At 42.5% G+C, this 17,207-nt stretch overlaps 2 protein-coding genes across 3 annotated transcripts in view; both read left to right on the forward strand.

The window, feature by feature from the left end:
* Positions 1–70: 70 nt before the first annotated feature.
* LOC119031981 (chromosomal replication initiator protein DnaA-like) lies at positions 71–7,048 on the forward strand. 2 transcript variants are annotated; one of them, XM_037120850.1, is made up of 5 exons: positions 71–351; positions 995–1,109; positions 2,434–2,482; positions 3,378–3,454; positions 4,350–7,048. In XM_037120850.1, exons 2-5 carry the CDS (start codon positions 998–1,000, stop codon positions 4,862–4,864), a joined length of 753 nt encoding a protein of 250 aa, XP_036976745.1. In that variant the 5' UTR covers positions 71–351; positions 995–997; the 3' UTR covers positions 4,865–7,048. The 2 variants fall into 2 exon arrangements, with proteins under 2 accessions (XP_036976745.1, XP_036976744.1); XM_037120849.1 differs by having other exon boundaries at positions 72–351; positions 819–1,109.
* Positions 7,049–7,977: 929 nt separating this feature from the next.
* Positions 7,978–17,207, forward strand: part of vps37d (VPS37D subunit of ESCRT-I) — a 24,661-nt gene continuing 15,431 nt past the window's right edge. The window contains exons 1-2 of the mRNA XM_037120301.1: positions 7,978–8,247; positions 12,741–12,912. Of these exons, the coding sequence (XP_036976196.1) occupies positions 8,116–8,247; positions 12,741–12,912 (304 nt within the window). The 5' untranslated portion in view covers positions 7,978–8,115. The remainder of the gene's footprint in view (positions 8,248–12,740; positions 12,913–17,207) is intronic.

The raw sequence follows: 17,207 nt of genomic DNA on the forward strand, positions 1-17,207 counted from the left end.
ATTACACACATTTAACACCACAGAGAGGGGTAACATCTCCCCCACACACACCACACACACACACACACACACACACACACACACACACACACACACACACACACAAACACTCACACACATACAAACACACACTGTGGTCAGTGGAGCGTGGTGGAGGGTGGGAAGGAGAGTTTCTCTGGTAGAATAAGAAAATGAGAAACTGTCATGCAAATGAAACACAGATCACTACTGTCATAACTCATAAATGCCATCCTCATCATCATCTTCATCATCCTCATCTTCATCATCCATCTGCAGAGAGTGTCAGGACACTCGACGCCGGCCTGAACTCACCCAGCTGTTCTCTGGAAGGTGAGAATCTCTCTGAGAGTTTGTTACAGCAAAACATCTCTTTGGACTTAAATCAGTCCTGAAGTATTGATAATACATATGATCGTATTGTTATTTAAGATCAGTGAATGAAGAGAATTAAGTATGAAAATAAAGGGTTTACTTTAACAACAAAAATCACTTTGTTTATTAGAATAATTCAACATTTCAATGTGTATCTTGTGTCATAAAATATTGACATGTGTCTCATCATTAAAATAAGACTTCAGTGTGCATCATCAGTTTTTGTCAGCCTAGTTGTATTTTGTGTTTATTCGCTGGGACATGGCAGGAAGCAGTTTGACAGTATGGACATGGAGTGCTCTGATAAACTGAGAAAATAACTTCAATGTCATTCTGTTCATGCAGATAAGAGACAGAAGTGATGAATAATAAACTGTTCATTTAAACACTGTTCAGACACATTTGAGTGGTTCTTGACTTGACAGTGAAAAGTCCCTGGAGATCTTAAAGAGTCAGTTTGGTTCTGAGAAATAAATACAGAAATAACCTGGCGACTGAGTCAGAAAGAGGAAGTGGTGAATGCTCGTCTTTCCGATCGTCCGACTGTAACTGAAAAGCAGCAGCAGCTGGGTTATCTGTGTTTCTCCTCTGAGCTGTGCAGTGGATGAAGATGATGATGATGGGGAGATATCTGTGGCTGATCGTTGGGATCATCTTTGTGTCGGTGGTGATCATTCTCATCTTCCTCCTCATCAACAGGTGTCTCTTCAGAGCAGGTAGGTCCAAACTCATCTGACACACCTGACACAGTTACTGGAAGAGGCGCCATCATTTGCACGTCAAAAGAAGATATTTACTTCTTTTTCCTGTTTGTTCTCGCACTTCTTCTTTCCTTCTGGTAATCATAGAAATACAACCAGGAGATCTGAAGAAGAGACATCATGTAAACCGTGTTTAATATTCTTTACGCGTCACAATGTTTTATTACTTAATGGTACAATATAATAAAACACAGGAAATGTTAAATATAACATTTGATATGCAATGACCTCAGATTCTCTAAAATCATGGCGTGCAATCCTTCACATCGTAGACGTCACCAGGTCAGTCTCACTGAGATCACCCGGTCTGGACCGACAGCAACACAGTCACAACAGCAAGTTCAAGGAGAAACCAGCTAATCACCTGCAGACAGACTGTCAGTCTGGAGATCGGTTCAGGCAGCGGACACCAAAAACCTCAAAGCGTTCTTACTCAGTTCAGTTCAGATAGCGGAAACAATAAATGACAACATTTCAGGAGAATGAAGAAGAAGTGACTTCCACATTTCTAATTTAAATAAGAAGAGAACTAATGAATGGCTTTATGAATAAAAACCATTTAGCTCCTGAATGAAACACACATGATGAGTGAGAGAAGCTGTCTGACGTGAAGCTCAGAGAGCTGCGATACACACTGTCCCACATGTGACGACAACACACAGAGGCGTCATAGACAAACACACCTCCATCACCAGGAACAGGTTTCACACACAAACAACAGCACCACTTGTTTCTGCAGCTTCAGCTTCTTGTAATGAGCCTGATATGAGCTGGAGACAAGTCACCAAGTCAGTCATTTAAAACTGACATAACTCCATTTGTTGACCCGAACCAGAACCAGAACCCAACACGTTCATGAGTCATTTCATGTAAAAGGTAGATTTCCAGAACAGAGAAGTGACGATCAGTGTCACTCTCAGATCAGATCTGTTATTTTTAGGTAACTGAAAAAACAATAAAGGAATCGATTACCACAAATTACAGCAGAGGAAGAAGATAAACAATGACAGACTTTAACTGTTGAATGTTAATGTGAGACGAAACATAATCAGAACTGTATGAAGACTTTTATTAGAGGTCAGCTGTGATGAAGCTTTAATAAGTTAATATGATAATGAGGAGATCAGATGTGTCATTCTGTCCAGCTTAAACATGAAAGTGAACTGAAACTCTCTGAAATGATGTTTAAGCACTATTTCTTCCTGTTTGTCCTCAAAGACTGGACATCTTTACATTTCATTGCAGTTAACTTCTTCACCTTTTGTTGTTTATTTCACAGGCAAACACAGAATCTCACAGCTGCACAGAAGATCTGACTTCAGAGCCACGTAATATTTAAACTCCTATACATTTGTGATGTGTGGAATATTTCTCACTTGTGTTGTTGAAAACATGGATCTTGCTTTTCTTCCACATGTGAAACACGTCTGTGTTGAATCCACAGCTAAAGTGTAAAATCATGACGATGTGCCTGAATTTCTTCTCATAAAACTGAAAAATGTTGTTTTTATAAGAAAACCAAAGAACCATAAAGTGTTAATTAGTTCACTTTTTTTTTTTTAAACATTTTTTGATTGATTGATTGATTGATTTCATTATTGTGCCCTGCACAAATAATATTCCCAGTCTGAGGATGTTATGATCAGAGGAGCGGACAAACAGCAGAAACCGTCCTGACGTTTGTTCCAGACTTTAGTTTCCACCTATAAGCATGAGAGTTAAACAGTCGTCCCGTCGTTCTGTAATCATCCGTGCTACTGAACGTTTCTGGATGTTGAACATTTCACTCAGGGCATTAACTCTGAACTAATCATGACACAGAAGGTAATGTGATTCATTGTCAACATTTCCTAATTCACATAATGCACACAAGCTGTTGTCTTCCTGGATATTTTTAAACATTCCCTCTTGAGGGTTGAGAGGAAAGATTCCTGTTCTCAGCTGTGTACCAGAAACCTTCAACCTCTGTATAAGTTGGCCATAAAATCCTCTTCAGGACCATCCGAATGTTTGATTTGAATATGTGTCGTAACTTTGGTTGGCTTGGTTTCAGTAACATGTCGTTCAACCATTTTTCTTCAACGCTCCTCTGATTATGCTCATGTTACAAAATAAACTGTTAGGATCCAGGTATTGTACCTCAGCCTGCGACTGTGGAGACAGTGTCTGTGTTCTGACTTTGTCACATGTTTTGTGTCTTTGTGCATCTTTATGTCTTCTCAGGAACAACCAGTACCAGGAGAGAAAGCTGGCAGACGACACTCCACCTTTACCTCCTCGCACACAGTTTCTCACCGCAGGTCAGACTGTTGGATCAAATGACCCGATAATTCTCCTTTAAATCACCCAAAATCTCACGTCCTCCTCTAACTCTCACCACAGCATCTCAAGAGCCAAACACATAATCTCATCACAGCTGACATCTGACAAAACCCAAGTCTAAAGTCTGACAACATATAATACAATTAAGAAAAAGAGAAACCAGGCTCAGGTCCAAGAGAATCACATATTCTGAGTTTCTGAACCAAACTTCTTACCTGATATCAGACTGAGTGTAGTTGATGTTCACAGTCTGGAGAAACTAGAAAAGCTCCACACTGCTGAGGACCGGTGATCCTGCTGCAGCTGTGTCAGTGTTTGTCGACAGTAAGCGCTTGTTGGCTGTAGATGTTGATGATCGTTCCACGCAAACAGAAGATCTGGCTTTATAACAGCCTGTGAAATGATGCTGAGATGTTGAAATGTTCAGGTACTGTGAAGGTGAGGTGATACAATATGATACAATACAAAAAGACATGGACCTGGATGTTGATCCGGTCCAACACAGCTTCAGACTTAACTGCAGACATGTTGACTCAGCATGCTGCCATCACCTTTTCTCCTCGACTCTGTGAATCTGGTGTGTTAGCTGTCAGTCAGTTAGTGGCACAGAATACTTTTATTGTCATACTTTGTAATAAAGTTGAGTCTTGCTTAAGGATTGTAGGTTGGGTCGGTTGCCACCTCAGTGTTCATTACTGAATGACTTTAGACCTTTACGTATAATCACATTGAGGTTTGTTTTCTCCACCAGTGAAAATGCACCGAACTGTCGTGACCGTGTCAGAATACAGTCCTTCACCACATCAATGCACTGATATCTGTAACTAATGATATCTCTGATATCTGTATAAAGTGATAACTTTTCTGTTTCAGAGGCCCAAAGTTATGAGAACCTGGCTGAGGTACCCGATAGCGAGGAGAGTGCACCTGACTACGAACAGGTGAAGGACGACTTTGGACCAGATGTAGGCGACTACGAGCAGGCTGCGCCCGACTACGAGCAGGATGTAGGCGACTACGAGCAGGCTGCGCCCGACTATGAGCAGGATGTAGGTGACTACGAGCAGGCTGCGCCCGACTACGAGCAGGATGTAGGTGACTACGAGCAGGCTGCGCCCGACTACGAGCAGGATGTAGGCGACTACGAGCAGGCTGCGCCCGACTACGAGCAGGTTGTAGGCGACTACGAGCAGGATGTAGGCGACTATGAGCAGGCTGCACCTGACTATGTGAAGGTGGAGGAGGAGGAAAAGATTGTCCCTCCTCCACCACACCAGGATCCTGATCCAGCAGCAGACAACACCTCAGAGGACTACGATGACATTGATGAGCTCGGAGATGAAGATGAAGGCCAGGATGAAGATGAGGACTACGATGATGTCGGATAAGAGCAGCAGAGAAGTGAGGGGAACTTTACTACTGATTAACTTCAGACTTTTATATTCATGAGGCAGAATACAGCAGATGATGGTCTGTTTCATAAGAGCAGCAGCTGGAGGAAGAGGACAGAGAGCAGCAGTGCTGAGGAAGAAGGTTTGATTTTCATCATAAAAACTGCAGTTCACAGTCTGAACGTGACAAGGTCGGACCGAACAACCAACCACCCATTATTTGACTCATTATAACTGATCCAGCAGTGGTGGTCTTTCAGAAGAAAATTATTCTTTGATTGTTTTTAATTTAAAACTTGATTTGTTTATCTGCGTTTAATATAAAAGTGAAATCCTTACATACTTTGATCTGCACACAGAGATTGATTATGCTCTGTGTGTGTTGATATGAAGCTGCTGAGTCAAGAGGTGATTAGCTTAGCTTAGCATAAAGACTTAAAGCAGGGGGAAACTGCTAGCCTGGCTCCGTCCACCACTTGTTGTCTAGGTGGTTTAGTCCGTACACAAACAGAAATATAAAAGAATATTTTTTAAATGTTGAAATTCATATATTTTTAGTATTTTTCAAACATCTTATTGTCATCAGATCACATAACTGAACTATTAAACCATGAGTGAGCTTTTCTGACATGTTGCTTCTCTTTCATCTGTGTATCTTGAGTCACCTGCTGTCACCACAGCAACAGTGTGCATACATCCGCAGCTGAAAATAGTCCCCTGCCAAATGCAGCGTTACCTCCTCTTTCAGTAAAAACACCAGTTCGGCTGATTGTTAAGATGTTTATAGAAATTGAATTTTATTTTTGTGACACAGTTTTTAAGAGGCACAGGGAGGGAGGGAAGTGACAGAGTGATGCATCATGGGAACAATATAGAATGTCGCTGAGGCTGTTGATGACTTGTGTTAAACATTTCAGATGTCTGACTCCTGCAGGTCACTGTGAGTCTGAAGGCATTGAACTTTATTTACATCACTTGATACATAAAAAACAATATGCAACTCCAAAAATGTCAAATCTGAAAGTAAAGTAGAAATAGTAAAAACAATGTGCCATCTTTAAAATAATTAACATTTTTAAAAGTGTAAGTGTATATGGAGCTTTCCGTTTTACTACCCTCACAGTCCGTCTCCTCTCTCGTCTTTATCTGTTTCTTCTTCAGCCTCTTTTGTTTCCTTCAGTATCTTCAGATTATTTTCATTTTCTCAGCAGTTGTCGAGTCTGTTGAAGACCTCTGAGTTCACTCATCAGAGCTGTTTGTGTACATTGTCTCAGTTTATTACACAGATCACATTTGGAAAGACACTCAAATAAAAATGGTGTAGGACAGTTTTGATTGGTTAGAAAGTTGCAGCATATGTTCATGACTGACTCCAGAGTTAAAGAATGAGCTTGGTGTCCACTGAAACCAGACTTTCAGCATCTTTCCACTGTTTGGCAGAAACATTGAGGAACAGTCAGCAGAAGAGCTGATGTGGTTCAGCTGCAGTCAGAAACCAAAGTGACTTCATTTCCTCATCATGTCTGACGCATTTAGACTCAAACTCACACCGCTGCTGAAGTTCTGCATTCATACCGCAGCATCAGTAACAGAATCTATCGTTAGTCCTGCTGCATGAAGTCAGAGCAGTGTGTTCCTGTTGAAGCTGCTCAGGTGGAGACACATCATATACAGGTTGCCCACTGGTTCAGAACATACGGGTCGGGCCCCTCCACGGGGTCACCAGATCAATTTGAGGGGTCGTCACATGATTCATGGGAGAGGAGAGGAGGGAAGAAAGTTCTGACCCACAACATCTGATTTTTTACTTTCAGTGAAATATCTCATTCTTTGAGCCTCAAACATTATTTTGATAGAATTTGGAAGGAATGTTCATCTTTTTATAAACTGCTCAGAACTCAAAGACCCAACAGACACTAGAAGAAACTGCAGACCACCATTTTAATCCTGAACAATGTGCATTCAGTCATCTTAACACATCTCTGCTCAGACTTTAATAAATGCAGTGGAGTAACTTAGAAGTATAAAGTAACACAAATGGAAATACATGAGGAAAGTGTACTTGAGTAAATGTTCTCATTTCCACTGGTGTGAAATGTGTTGAGTGACAACTTCGTTCTGTCATCAGTAAAGAGTTTTCTTTGCTTTATCAGTTTCTAATAAACTTAATTTACAAATGTGAATAAATCATCAAAGAAGTTTTCTTTCACTGGTTTGTTTTTAAAAGGACTATGGTCATTTGAACAGAGGGTAGACGGACATCCATCTTCATCCATCCATCACCCATTTCCTTAGTGTTTATCACACGGTTGGTGCAGCGCCCCCTGGTGGCAGCAGAGTCCTCTGTAAGTGTGCCTGTGTCAAGTCGGTCACACTCGGTCCAGATATCGGAATTCAGACGGGACAAACGTGTACGAACAGTCATGTGTGGTGTTTGTAACCCTGAGCAGACGCTGCTGTGACCTACATACACGTCCTACTGCTCCACACTGACCACATAATAACATGCTGTCAGCCGTCAGCAGCTTCAGCCTGAGACCTGTCATGAATATCAGTGGGTTTGGATGAAGACAGTGTTCAGAGGAATCTCCAAACAGAAAATAGAAAAGAGGGATGTGACAGTAAACAAACACATGAAGATGATTATGTGGTGAACTTATTTTCACCTCTCAGACTGTCAATGAGAAGTCTGTCTACACTGATGGGACAACGAACAATGAATAATATGATGAAGACGGTCTCTTCTCTTTACACTTTCGATTGCATTGTGGGTAATGTAGGCTCAAAGTTTAACAGAACCAGAAATATCACTCCTTTAATTCCTGTCAGTCTTCTCCCTGTTTAAAACCTGCTGCCTATATTACCCATAATGCAAATGCGCCACTGAGTGACATCACTGGAGGCAGTTTATCTGATGACATGCAGCTCCTTCTGGAGACACAAAAAGTTTTGTTGATATATTTTGATGGTGTCAGAAACATAACCTGTTTACTATTTGTTTTATTTTGAAGGTATGACTCTTTGTTTTATTGTGAAGGTGTAGACAGGAAGTGCAGCTGTCGCGTTTTATTTTTGAAGGAATATACAGGAAGTGTAGCCGTTGATGTAGCGTTTTATTGTGAAAGTGTCATCGGAAGTGTTCCCGCTGTATTGCGGGTTGTAAACGCTCCATGCGGGCTGATACATTCCGATGTGAGTGAGATGTAACGGCTGTGCGGACTTTATGTTTCGGGCTGTTTCGCACTTTAATGAACAAAATGGCGCAGTTAAAGGAGTTGAAGTGTTGTCCGGACGGGTACAGAGCTCTGAACAGTACCGAGCTCACCGAGCTTTTACACAACGACGACAAAATGGACCAGATCATTCGTCTCAATGAGAAGGTATGTGGGTACCGTCGGTCTGTGTTCCCATAACCAGAGTGTTCTGTGTGTTCCTCTGGTCGCTGTTCTCTGGGGAACATGGTTGTGTGTTATTATGTTGTGTTGACCGTGTGTGTGTGTGTGTGTGTGTGTGTGTGTGTGTGTGTGTGTGTGTGTGTGTGTGTGTGTAAATCCGCTTCATGGCTGATCGATTGTCTGCGTGGCGAGTGGTCGGATTTCACTCTGGCGTCCACAAACCCGCAGTTTAATATTCAGGGTTAAATTATGAGTCAAAGGTGACACAGAGAAGATTTATTAAATCAATCTCTACATTTTAATCTTCATTTTAATCTCGTTGGTTCCGGTCGAGCTGCTGCTGAAGACCCCACTAGCGCCCATATGTGGCTCAGGTCCATTTAAGAATCTGCCAATATAGTGTTTGATTATCTGGCTGATTTATATACTTTGAAAGATGTAGAGAGCAAAGGAGGACTACAGGCAACATCACAGGCTTACAGTATGTTCAGACCCGGCCACACTTCATCTCCTACAACCACACTTCACCTCCTCTGACTACACTTCAGCTCCTATATCCACACTTAAGCTCCTCTGACTACACTTCAGCTCCCCTGACTACACTTAGCTCCTCTAACTACACTTCAGCTCCTCTGACTACACTTCAGCTCCCCTGACTACACTTAGCTCCTCTAACTACACTTCAGCTCCTCTGACTACACTTCAGCTCCCCTAACTACACTTCAGCTCCTGTAACCACACTTCAGCTCCTGTAACCACACTTCAGCTCCTCTAACTACACTTAGCTCCTCTAACTACACTTCAGCTCCTCTGACTACACTTCAGCTCCTGTAACCACACTTCAGCTCCTCTGACTACACTTCAGCTCCTGTAACCACACTTCAGCTCCTCTAACTACACTTAGCTCCTCTAACTACACTTAGCTCCTCTAACTACACTTCAGCTCCTCTGACTACACTTCAGCTCCTGTAACCACACTTCAGCTCCTCTGACTACACTTCAGCTCCTCTAACTACACTTCAGCTCCTGAAACCACACTTCAGCTCCTCTGACTACACTTCAGCTCCTCTGACTACACTTCAGCTCCTCTGACTATGCTTCAGCTCCTCTGACTATGCTTCAGCTCCTCTGACTACATTTCAGCTCCTCTGACTACACTTCAGCTCCTATAACCACACTTCAGCTCCTGTAACCACACTTCAGCCCCTCTAACTACACTTAGCTCCTCTAACTACACTTCAGCTCCTCTGACTACACTTCAGTTCCTCTGACTACACTTCAGCTCCTGTAACCACACTTCAGCTCCTCTGACTACACTTCAGCTCCTCTGACTACACTTCAGCTCCTTTAACTACACTTCAGCTCCTTCAACTACACTTTATCAGCGGGTCGTCCTCAGTCATCTCCTGGTGAAGACTGAAGAGCAGTGCTCAGTCTGAAGACTTCTGCTGCAGGAAATTGTGTTTGATTAATGTCGAACTGAGCGTCGGATCAGAACACATCTGGTTCTGTTCTGTCCTGAGTGTGTGTTGGTTTGTAAACATGTCACATTCAAATTGAATTTTTAAAAGGAATTCTACGAGCGTAACTCAGAGAGGCATGTTTTCAGATACATGATAACTTTCTTGATGTACAGTTGTACTACAGACACTCAGAGGAAATAATGAAGACGAAGGCTGTTTGAATGCAGCTGGACTGAGGCTCCACACTGACTGTACGCTGTTTCCTTCTCTGCTTCTTCAGCTTCTTCTTTTTCTCGTCTTCTGCTTCTTTGTTGTTGTTGTTATTCTGCTTCTTCTTCTGCTTCTTCATGATGGACGATGATGTGAGGCGTCTGTAGTGGAGGAAGTGTATCCCCTCACAGTTGTTGTACTGCTGCTGACTGCAGCAGGGAGGATATCAGACAGTCATCAGCACCTCACCGCTGTGTTTATCACCACTTCCTGATGTCGCTCTCACAACAACCTCATCTGTCTCCCCACCAGAGAAGGGAGACAGATCAACTGTCACCTCCCTGCCTGGTGTGTGTCCATCATACAGTACGTCCTCACGTCAGGATTACAAGTGTCTTCGTCTCCGCAGCACATAAGCCTGCATTTCTACAGTCAGCTGAGCACTCAGAGCATTTACAACACATTCACCCATCACACACACACGCGCACACACACACACACACACACACACACACACACACACAGTTAGACTGCTAACTGATGACTAGACTGAAGAAGCTAAGCTAACAAAATAACAGCACAATAGAAGGAAACACACAAACAGCATCTGCAGAAAAGTAAATATCGATTTGAAAACCCTCTCTCTGTACCCGTACCTTCTTCAGACCACATTCTGTAAATTCCTCTTAATGTGGGACTCTGACTTCCTCCTGCTGACCCGTAAAATGTGAGACAGATGCAGCGTTCAGAACTGGATGATACCGTCCTCAGGCTGTCAGAGACAAAGAAGAAGAAGAAGAATGACAGGAATGTTTCTGACAGACACACTCAGATTTCTACAGACTGCGGCTTTAACTATCAGTATTGTTCTAAAACACTTACAGGGAGCGGCCTTCATTTAATCATTTATGGTCTGAGCTCATGTGGTCGAGTGACAGTGAAATCTGCCCCTCCCCCACATACACACACATATACATCCATACATCCCCCATCAGCATGGCGACGACACCCAGCAGCAGCTGAACACACAAACCTCTAGAGATGTTTCCTTTAACTGTAGATCTGACTGTTTCAGGCTCCGTTACACCAACATGTTATATTAGAGACACACAGTGTCTAACACACTGGTGTCATATTTTAACATACTGATGTCACTGCATGACACAAAGCCTGAAGTATGATTATGATTGACATTAGCTAATACTATGCTAACATCATCAGAAACATTCCTGTAGTGTCCAGACGATCTGCTCTTCCTTACGGTCTGAATGGTTCAGGGTGGTTTGAGGAGTACAGCAACGAGTTTGAGGTGTTGACTTGGCCTCAAATTCCCCAGATCTCAATCCAGTTGAACGTCTGTGGGATGTGCTGGACAAACAAGTCCGAACCATGGAGGCCCACCTGCAACTTAAACGTTCTGCTGCTGACATTTTGGTGCCAGATACCACAGCACACCTTCAGGGGTCTAGTGGAGTCCATGCTTTGACGAGTCAGAGCTGTTTGGGCAGCAAAAGGGGACCAACACAGTATTAGACAGGTGGTCATAATGTTCTGCCTGTATGTTGTAGCTAGGGGTGGGAATCTCATGGCACCTCACGATTTGATTCCGATGTCAACGATTAGATTCTAAACCAATTATCGATGCATCTCGATGCAACAATTTTTTTGTGAACATGTCCATGCATGATTTAAAAAGATAATAATAATGATAATTAGAAAGGCTTTTCTTTGTCGCAAACAGACTTGAGTCTCTATGAACACAGAATCCTCTTGTTACAGGCAATAAGCATATCCCTGAGAGAAAAATGCTATACTATAGCCTATATAAACACAAAAATAGCTTTCGATGCAATAATCAATGCAGCTTGCATTTCAACACATTATTGGCCAATGTGTCAGCTCTCATACTAAAACATGGCTACTTACCTATCCTCTTTCATTAAAGTGTCCAGACCTTCTGTTTTAGTTTCCTTGTAGAGCGTCGGTGTGGCTGTGTCAGTGAAGTCACGCCGAGATGGTATTTTGTATCTTGGCTCGAGAGTGAACACCATCGTCTGAAAACCAACATTCTCCACAACTGAATACGGTCTTAAATCCAATGCAATAAAACTTGCAATGGATTTGGTAATCCGCTTCGCTCTCTCAGGGTTCAGTTGAAGCTGTGCCACCGCCTGCTCGATCGTTCTCTGGCTGGCATCGGCAACAGGTCACTGCTTCTCTCCCAACTCTGGGTGGTATCACGCAAGGTCGTTTCTCAAATTAGTTGTGTTGCTAAAGTACTGAAGTTGAGTTCTACACACCTTACAAACTGTGTTGTTTTGTCAATTCTCCCCTTGACTTCATGGAACTCAAAATGCTGCCATATGGTAGCTTTCAAAGAAGTTGGTGCCAGTCTTATTGGTGCTAGCCAGTGCAGCCATTTTGTCGCCGCTCAAACATAAACAGCTCACACGTGTGTTTGGTGTACATGTGTGTACAGCAGAGAATCAGCAGGCACTTTCTGTAATGCTCTGCAGCAGGTGAACTGAATGTTGCAGCAGGTGAACTAATTTCAGATTTAAAATTACGATTATGAACTTATCTGCATTGCTTGCTCTGATGTGCTCCATGCCTCCGAAGGTTTTAGACGCACCTAGGAACGATCTAAGGGTTACCATGGCGTTGGATTACAAGTGATGCCTAATCTAATATGTGATTGGTTGCCTTAAAAGAGCATCAGTGAAGACCAGCGCCTCTGTAAAGACGGAGCACTGAGTGGACCTCTCAGCCCCTCATGTGATGTGTGTTGACTTTGTCTGTGTTCAGTTTCAGGAGCTGCAGATGGACAGAGAGATGCTGCTGACGACCAATCGGAGTTTAGCTGAGGAGAGTCTGGCCCGACGACCTCGACTATGTAATGGCAAACTGCAGCTGGCAGAAAAATACAGACAACTGTCCAACCTGGCAACCCGCTGCTGGGACAAACAGAGTCAGCTTGGTGAGTTCACAGCTGTAAGGAGAGTTACACAGGACAGACGATCACTGAGAGACATGACAGTGAAGGTCACTGGGTCAGCAACCAGAATTCTACAGAATTCTAAGTACTTAAGCATTTTTGTGCCACATGAGATCAAAGATGTGAGAGAAAAGGAGAAATGCTCACCAACACAACAAGTTTGTGCTCAAAAAGTGGGAGAAATATTTTCCCGTCCACAGAAACAGTTGATAATGAAATGTGATGAAAATGTGATGAGTGTATGTTTTTGACCTGAAACAGCCGACTGCTTACTGAGACGTAACAAACTGCAGCAGCTGCAGGTCCAGTTTAATTATACCTGTTCTGACCACAGAGGCTCCTCACTGTCTCACCTGAAACTGATGTTTACTGTCACACATAGAAAGCAGAATGAAACCACAGACTTCTTCACAATAAAAGCTTCAGTCTTCAGCCTGTTTCACAATAAAACCCTCAGTGTTAAGCCTCAGCGTGGCCTCAGTTTGGTCATGGGAACCAATCAGAGCAGATCAGATGTCAGCAGGAAGCTGAAGCAGTTGTCAGGGAGTCTGTGTCTGAGAGGAAGATTGTCTTTGTTCAGGAGAGTCCTGCTCCTGACAGGCCGGCTGCAGGGCACCACGACACGTCTCTCATAAAGAGCTCCTGTCAGACTAGACTCAGAGCATCAGAGGAGCAGGAGGGAAATAAATCCTGTTAGATGAATCCACAGTTTCTAACAGTGACTGTAGCTGTTCACTGATGAATGAATGTGAGCTGCATCTCAGCTGCCGGACTCTGACGGAGGAATGTTAAACTTCCTGTGTGTGTGTGTGTGTGTGTGTGTGTGTGTGTGTGTGTGTGTTTGTGTTGTCCCACCTCCCCAGCAGAGCCGGACGGGCGGGGGTCTGTCCTTCCTCAAACATCTGACTTTCATTTACTAAGAAAAGAGGTGAATGAGGAGATTTCTCTTCATCGTAGATCTCATGTATTGTTTCAGACTTCCTGTGTGGTAGAGGCCACACACACTGACACACAAACACACACAGACTGTGTGCGTATGCGTGTGTGCAGACTCTCTCTCTATAACTGTTATTGACTGCTGTTTCTGTTTCCTGCCTGTGCTAACACTGACTCTAAACGTGCGCGCACACACACACACACAGACTTTGAGTAAAGTTTAAGTCAAATACATTTTAAAGATGTTTGTCAGTTACAAACAGATTGTGACTTAAGTAACTTTAACGTAGAGCTGTAACCAACTAAAGAGGAGTGTCATTGTTGAAAACTCCCTTATTATTTTAACTCAGTTGTTTGTTTTCTAAAATGTTGATCAATTTACCCGGTGGGGGGGCTATCTATCTATCTATCTATCTATCTATCTATCTATCTATCTATCTATCTATCTATCTATCTATCTATCTATCTATCTATCTGGCAATCTTTATCTTTATGTGTATAGTGCCAATTCACAACAAAGTCATGTCATGACCCTTCTCAGATTGAGCAGGTCTAAACCAGGCTCCTTGATTAATGTATCAGAGTTGTGACATGTTTTCAGGTCACACTTCAGAATTAATGCTTCACTCATGAAACATCTGATGTGGATGAAAACACAGGTCGTAAAGAGACAATCAGATATAATCCAGTCTGTATTCATTCAGTCTTCTTTTAATAACAGGTCAAATGTTGACATCATCACATCACTGAGAGATATTTTCAGCTCAGCTACACTTCTATTTAAAACACACACATGCACACACTGAGTGTGTTAGATCTGGTGTCAGTAACCGTGAATCAAAGAGACGGAGCTTCAGTTTATTATTAACACTTTCGATCGACATGTTGAACCTGTGAGAGACCAACATCAAACTCAGTCATCACAACACAAACACACAGGAAACTCAGATGTTTTTTAAATAATGTCACATTTGATATTTTATCATATTTATAATATAAGGAACTGCAAACCTGATACAACAACACAGCTGATGATGCTAACTGTGTTAGCTGTGTTAGTTCAGCATTAGTCTCTTAGTATAATAAGAAAGTCTGCATCCATCAAGTACACTAAGCCTTTTTTCCAGTGATTGTTATATTAAAACAAGTCTGATAGAAACCACCAAAAATTAACAGGAGTCTGATTTCAACCAACTCATGAAGCTAATGCCAGTATCTCTGGCTAGTTAGCTGCTCTGGCTAGTTATAGCTGATGAAATCTGCAGCTAATAATCAGAGGAAGGACATGTTGTTTCTAAAGTCAGTGTGAATTTGAATTAGAACTCGGTCTCTGATCTCACAGTGAACTGCAGGGAGCTAGCAGGCTAACATGTTGGCACAAAATGGCTCCTTGAATGTGTTTAACATCATGGATGGATGATATTTATCACCACTCATTTCATCACTGAAACTCAGAACCATTAACCGTTTGTTGATCATCAGGTGACATCTGTGATAGATAATATAAATCAATAAATCACACCTGAGTTTAACAGCTGTGTGACAACCAGCCTCATGATTGGCTCCTGGAGTCACTTTAGTTGAACTACTATAGTCGGTAGTAATATTGTAGGCAGACTGAATAGGATCAGTTGATGCTTTGTAGCTCTTTGGCTGCTGCAGTCTGATTGTGTTTATATCCATGTTTTACATAAAACACCAGGTAAATGTTCTTATAATAAATATAAGTGTTACTGAGTGACCTCACTGTAAATCCTCAGTACACAGTGGGTAAAGGCGACAGAGGGCACCCTCTGAACGTGACTGAACGTGTCCTACAGTTGTGATGTCGGGTGTGGTCTGTAAACTGGATCATGTGTTTGTTTCTGAGTGAATGTGAACTTTATATTGACCTCCTGTGGGAACACAGCTGACTGTAGGTGGAGAACACAGTGAACATGTGGGGAGGAACAGAGCTCTTTGTTTGGGACTTTACAGCTTCACAATAAAAGAATTAAACTGACTGAAGGTCAGTAAATCACTGGTTGGTCTCCATGTTCCTCAGAGTGTGATACAGGCTGTGTCTTGTGTTTTGAAACTTACTGTCTACACCTCAGCAGCTCCGAGGTCAGATCTCTACAGTTATTATTTCTGACCAGCATTATGAGGTATATTCAAACTTCAAAGTGGAAAACTGATAATAATGTCACATGTATTCAAATATTATACTAGATATCAGTCATGTTTATTAACCAGACACAATGAACATGTGGAGTGACACCGCTGACAGCTCTGGACTTTATTAATGATCAGCCACTCTTCATTTTGTCAAACAGTCTTCATTAGAGCATCTGCATCAGAGTGTAGAGACACGCCAGAAACACGACCGGTTACTACATTACTGTTGTTTGGTCCTGTAATGCTGCTTTGCAGGAAATTTCTCTTTACTTTGATGACGGATCAGTTTATCTGTCAGACTGAACACCATCAGACTGAACACCATCAGACTGTGAACACCATCAGACTGAACACCATCAGACTGAACATCAGACTGAACACATCAGACTGTGAACACCATCAGACTGAACACCATCAGACTGTGAACACCATCAGACTGAACACCATCAGACTGTGAACACCATCAGACTGTGAACACCATCAGACTGAACATCAGACTGAACACCATCAGACTGAACACCATCAGACTGTGAACACCATCAGACTGAACATCAGACTGAACACCATCAGACTGTGAACACCATCAGACTGTGATTGGAGCCACAGTGAAACTGTCCCTCTCTCCACATCCGAAACTTTCACAAAGATGACGATGTGGAGAATCGGTGCTCTCGGAGGGCAGTGTGAATGAGGTTACTGTTAGTCATGTAAATCACACATTTATGTGTCTGGGTCTGTGAAAAGATGATGTGAAAGTGTCTCAGTGAGGTCAGCAGTGATGCCGGTGATCAGAGACTTTATGTTTTCATATGAGAAGAAAACAGATGAAATATGAAGCTCTGAGAGAAGTTCAGTCTGCAGCAGCTTTAATCCTCTGAACAGAAACTTCATCAACCACAGGAGGAAAGTCACAGTCACACAGGGTGGAAAATATGGATGATGTTGGTTATAAATATTATTTTGTGTCAGTGCAGCGTGGCAGAGTTCAGCTGTGATCCCAAATGAACATTAATTCAGTGTTCCTCTCAGTGAATATAATAATCTGTGTGGTAGATGTCTGAACCATTAATGTTCTTAAGTTGTGTTGTTGAGGACAAACTGCGGCCTGAGAGCTTCAGGCTGACACTCTCTGCTGATCATATAGTGTCCTGTGAGGCCTCAGCTTAACATCCTGACCTGTTGGT

This window comes from Acanthopagrus latus, chromosome 13 (genome assembly GCF_904848185.1).
Source record: "Acanthopagrus latus isolate v.2019 chromosome 13, fAcaLat1.1, whole genome shotgun sequence".
Taxonomy (NCBI): domain Eukaryota; kingdom Metazoa; phylum Chordata; class Actinopteri; order Spariformes; family Sparidae; genus Acanthopagrus; species Acanthopagrus latus.

Bases quoted from the DNA above. Each gene is read 5' to 3' on its own strand.
- LOC119031981 (XM_037120850.1), top strand. From the start codon at position 998: ATGAAGATGATGATGATGGGGAGATATCTGTGGCTGATCGTTGGGATC. The intron at 1,110-2,433 runs GTAGGTCCAAAC...TTTATTTCACAG, and splicing joins CAGGTGTCTCTTCAGAGCAG to GCAAACACAGAATCTCACAG. The intron at 3,455-4,349 runs GTCAGACTGTTG...TTTCTGTTTCAG, and splicing joins CACACAGTTTCTCACCGCAG to AGGCCCAAAGTTATGAGAAC.